The sequence below is a fragment of the Phalaenopsis equestris genome, unplaced genomic scaffold, assembly GCF_001263595.1.
Source record: "Phalaenopsis equestris unplaced genomic scaffold, ASM126359v1 Scaffold000054, whole genome shotgun sequence".
NCBI classification, from domain to species: Eukaryota; Viridiplantae; Streptophyta; class Magnoliopsida; order Asparagales; family Orchidaceae; genus Phalaenopsis; species Phalaenopsis equestris.
The window spans coordinates 955923-961182 of record NW_018164496.1 but is presented as its reverse complement, the minus strand read 5'-3'; the positions used below and the strand labels follow the sequence as shown (position 1 = coordinate 961182).

At 37.1% G+C, this 5260-nt stretch overlaps 1 protein-coding gene across 2 annotated transcripts in view; it reads left to right on the top strand.

Annotated features, from left to right (window-relative positions):
- The first annotated feature begins 3828 nt into the window (after positions 1 to 3828).
- LOC110019326 (transcription factor UNE10) overlaps positions 3829 to 5260 on the top strand; it is a 4697-nt gene continuing 3265 nt past the window's right edge. For both annotated transcript variants that reach the window (XM_020716952.1, XM_020716951.1), the window contains exon 1: positions 3829 to 4449. In XM_020716952.1, coding sequence (XP_020572611.1) covers positions 3904 to 4449 — 546 coding nt within the window. In that variant the 5' untranslated portion in view covers positions 3829 to 3903. The remainder of the gene's footprint in view (positions 4450 to 5260) is intronic.

Genomic DNA, 5260 nt, shown 5'->3' with positions numbered 1-5260 from the left:
GAGGAATACCTCCACGAAACTCCTGTTCACGAAATAATCGTGTCTACTCGCCTCCTGCACCCTGCCGAACTCCACCTGTCGCAAAATCTCCTGCGACGAACCGACGAATTTAACTGATCGAATTCCTCAGTTTTTCCGCAAAACAAGGCTCCTGTTCGCGGTGGACAGCCTTTGTTTCCCACGGATTGTTGAACCTGCCGAACTCCTCTGTTTCCTGAAACTGCACGACGGTTCACTAAACTGAACCTCGCACCTCCTCGCACTTCGCCCTTCGCGACTTCAAAACTGCCTCCAAAACTGTTTCTTCCGCAGATTTTGAACTCAGTTTTGACCTCAATTGGTCGCTGCCTGCCTGCGAACCAAGAGACGAACGAACTGTCAAACTGCCGACTCGGGGTGGTTTTGGCTTTGCAGGTTTTGAGCTCCTTTCGCCAAGGCTTTTTGGAAGGCGCCTATCGTTTGCTCCTTCATTTCAAACATTATTTGTTATTTTATCACAATTACTTATTGTTGGACCACTCCCTCGTAGTATACTTCTTCGTAGCTTGGTTTCGTGTTTCTCAAACGGTTGTTCTACCATTGCATTGTGCTCCTTTTCTTGTTGGAGGCAGGAGTTCACGCTCAACGCAACTTTTAGGTCTGCTGAAACCAAAAATGCCCGAGAATCACGTCTAAATAATATAACACACAGGATAAGTAAAAGAAAGGAATGAACAATAGAACACAATGTATAGAGTTTTTCTTTATCAAATGCTCCATATTTATAGGTATGGAGGGTACCCTTATATACAGTTATCTTTATGCCCTCTTTCTATACATAAGAACTCAGAGGTACTAAAATAATTTACATAGCATAAATTATACAAATAGATTTTTTATCGATGGGTGACCCCTCACTTGCTCGATTTGCTCCTATTTATCGTCTCTTAGCCGGACGAACCACGTGATTGTTGTGAAATTTAACGGAATAAAAACAGGAATCAACACAAACTAGAAGAACACAAAGATTTAACGAGGTTCGGCAAAGAATTGCCTACGTCCTCGGGAGCGAGCGGCGGTTTCACTATTTCAGAGAAGTTAAAGATACATCCCATAGGTTTTCACATATAAATAGACATATACTAACCCTCGGATAAAATTACAATCACGCCCTCGCTCCTCCCAACCCCCTTTATTCCAAGAGACACTCCTTTTCACCAGGAAACACGCTTCTTCAAAAGAAACTCCAACTCCCTAGATATGAGCCATATCTAACAGTGATGACGGTTTGTGGTCTTTTTGTCTGGCATCACCGATGTTCTTATCACAGTTCCGCGCTTGATGAATATCTTCCACTCCACCTGTTCTGCGGATGTCCTTTATGCGACCTTGAGGTCAACCAGCTCGTCATATGGCCGGGTGACCCATTGGTAACTTATGACGACTTCAATTTTTACTGTCAACTATCTGAATGATTTGATTTGGTTCCCCCGACAGGCTCAGACACATCTCAGCGACGGGGCCACATCATTTGTTGTGTTTCATATGATTGAGTGGAGATTCATGTTGCCTTGATACAATTAAAAAGATTCTTGGATTATTTAATTTTATAAACTACTTTTGCAGTTGGCAATTTTTTATTTCTTATTAAGGCTTTGAGAAAGATTATCATGATGAACGGCATGAAGGCATTCAGAAAAAAGTTTCCACATGGGAGCATAAAATTCTTTCACGTGGTGGTAGTATTTATTATAGTGTATATAAGCGCCTTGCAGGCCATGCCCTTCTACTTCTGCTATTATAGAAAAGATGGAAGAATTACTTCAACAAAATCAGAAGTACATCTCAGAATCAAAAGAGGATTCATTGGGTGCAAAGGAAGAAGCTTCAGACATATTCCTACTAATAAGAGTGTCATTGTTTTCTTGAAAGTGAAAAAGAGATATGTGAGGGCAATCATATTTGGAAAGGGTACAAAGGTGAAATCTGCAGCAGGACAGCAGTTTGATTTAGATCCTTGGTAGGGCAGCAGCTTGGAAACCGAATGTAATAACTGATTTTATCAATAATAATAATAATACTAATAATAATAATATAAAATAAATAAGGAAATAAGTTTTGGAATGACACGAGGAGTAATAACCGTCGAACAATTCGGCTATTAGAAGTTGAGAGGAGTGTGCTTCGTTCATATCCAGCGAGAACGTGCTTCATTCGTGTCACCTTTTGTTAATGATACCATCTTGTTTTTAAAAAGGAAAAAAAAAAGTTCGTTACAAAAATGGTATTGTTACTTAATGAGATGAAGCTCTCTAAGTTAGGAGTGAATAAAACATAGTGTTATGTAATGGGTTCAAAGAAGATGTTCCTCTTGAATTTCTATGATCAGGAATATGACAATATCTTCATAACAAAGTATTGTCTTTTAAATTCTAAGGTGTCACATTATCTAAATGTTCTATGAAGATTTTCTATTATAATGAACTAAACAAAAGTATTCAAGATATTAAATGATTAAAAAACTTTCGCCTAAAGGTTGTATTACATTGTTGAAATTTGTTATATGCATCATGTCATGTACCATGCAAACATATATTTATTAAAAATATTTGATCCTCTCTTTAATGTCATGAAAAAGATTAGAGAAATTATTTTGTTTGAATGTTTCAAATTCTTTATAGTAATTGTATGCATTGTGAACAAGCCATATCTTATGTTAAATTAAATTGATAAATGTTTTGAAATGCAATCACATTTAAAACATGCACCACAATTACTACAATTATTCATTTGGCCTTGCTGACTCGATATCAAATATAACAATCCACAAGCTGATTTCAGGCTATGCTCAATCTCATTTAAACGGATTTCACACCGACCCTAACTAGACTCGAAATTGGATCGGTCACACGCATCCCTAACTTGGCAAGAACTAATTTCTTGCAAGCAATTTGAGGATAGCGACTGCCGTAATTTGTTAAGTTGGCCGGTATGATAGTTTTTATGAGGATATATTTCTTTATGAAATATTATTTAGTATGTAGATCTTTTTAGCCATGAAATATTATCTTTACATATCATAAAACCAAATCTTTACATTTAATAGTTTATTTTTTTTTTTAAATTCCCAAAAAAGCCTTGTGAAAATGGATCCACCATCCATTACTTTCACTTTGTATGACATGTGGCGTGGAGCTGCTCTACGTGCCTATTTCTGCTATCTCATCACCACTAAATACATTAATTTACATTCTGAACCCTTATCATGAAAATATCACATCATTAATATATTAAAATATACGTAAATTATGAAAAACAAAACCAAAAGCTTCTCGTCAAAACTTGGATATCAACAAAAACCGTCTCCACATTGCTCAAGTGGATCATAGTCTTGAAAGGGGCATTAAAATTTTGGGCATTCAATAATGACATAAATAATTCTCATGTATTTACATATTTCACAGTTACACTAACATATTTATATTTCACAGTTACACTAACATATTTATGAGAAATATTTGTGTACGTAAGACGTACGTAATCTTGCGTACTTTTGGTAGGTTACAAGAAAGATATTGAGGGTTATATCACCTAAACACATTTATCTCATTTCTTATCATTATTGATATATATGTATTTTCATAAATTTCATTTCTTCGTGTCAAAGTACATTACATTCCATAAATTTCATCTAAAATCTTCTTTATGGATTTTTAATAGTTTATGTATATTTATTTAACAATTGGGTTAATGGGAAATGATGATAAGTGTCACTCTTAAATATATCTTCGTGAACATATATAAATATTTTATCTCTTATCTCCTTGTATTTTTTTCTGAAGCAAAAAATAACTGAACCCCCTTTTAAAATATACATCACACATCCCTTAGCCTCTTCATCGATCCCACACCCAAAACAGAGAGATGAGTCAGTGCGTTCCTAGCTGGGACCTCGACCACCATCCTCTCCACCACCACCCCCGCGCCGCCGACACCCCTCCGGAATATGACGTCATGGAGCTGACGTGGAACGACGTCGGTCACCTCTCCACTCTAGGCCTCCGCAAATCCATCCCCCGCAACCCTTCCTCCCCCGCCGCCACCGCCGCCGCCGCTTCCACGGTGGCCACCAAAAGAAACAGCGGCGGCGGCGGAGGAACGCTGGAGTGCATTGTTGACCAGGCATGCAGTGGGGCCCACCACTCCGCATGCGACGCCATGGTTCCCTGTTCTGACCCCCCCGCAAGAAAGCGGAACAGGGTCTTCGGTGCGAACTGCACGAGTCAGGGGAGCATGTCTTCGCCGCCTCCGCCGCCTCCGCCGCCTCCGTCGACAGGGAATGAGGAGGAGGAGGTGGTGGGTTGCGGTGGCGGTGGAGGGTCTCCGGAGGTGGAGAAGGAGAGCTTGGCGGGAAGGTGGCCGTTGGAGGTCGACGAGAATGATTCCGTTAGCCGTGCTCTGCGCTCTCGGGCAAGTTCTAATTTTTTAAGAGTAATTATAACTTTATTTATAAACCCGACTTACATGTAATATTTTTTCAAGATTATGGAAAATTAACTATATTTAGTAATATAAAAAAATCCTATTATCCTTTAATCATTATTAAAAATGGCAAAATTGGCTTTTGATGAAATCAAGCTTATGTAAGGTTTCATAATTTTGTAGCCAAATTAATAATCTTACATATTAATGCTATGGTTTGGCATGATTTAATATTTTTTGTGTGCTTATGTAAGGTTTCATGAAATGTTTTATATGGAATTATTTACATAGTATTTTGAATTTATCTATTTATTTTCTTAAACTATTGAGCTCGATTATTTGACACTGCCTAAAATCAAATTATTAGAAATTGGTTAAAAAAAATAAAAATATGGGTTATCTTTTCTTCGTGAGAATTTGATAGATTGATTAAAATAAGAAAGTATTGATTTAATCAATAATAAAATTTCAGCTATATATCATGCATGTTATCACTAGGGGGTGTAAACGAGCAGAACATGAGCAAGCTCGGGCTCAGCTCGTGTTCGGCTCGCTAACCGAACACGAGCTGTTCATGAATAACGAGTTGTTTTGACAACCCTAATCGTGTAGCCATAAGATGTTAAAGGTTTGGGTAAGATTTAAAAATTATTGTTTATATTAAAACATCATTTGCATCTAATTTAGAAATTTTTATTCTATTTTTTTAATTAGAATGTTAATTGATTATAAATCTTTGTAATCATGTAATATATTAAATTTTTTTAAAATAATACTCATCAATATATATATATATATA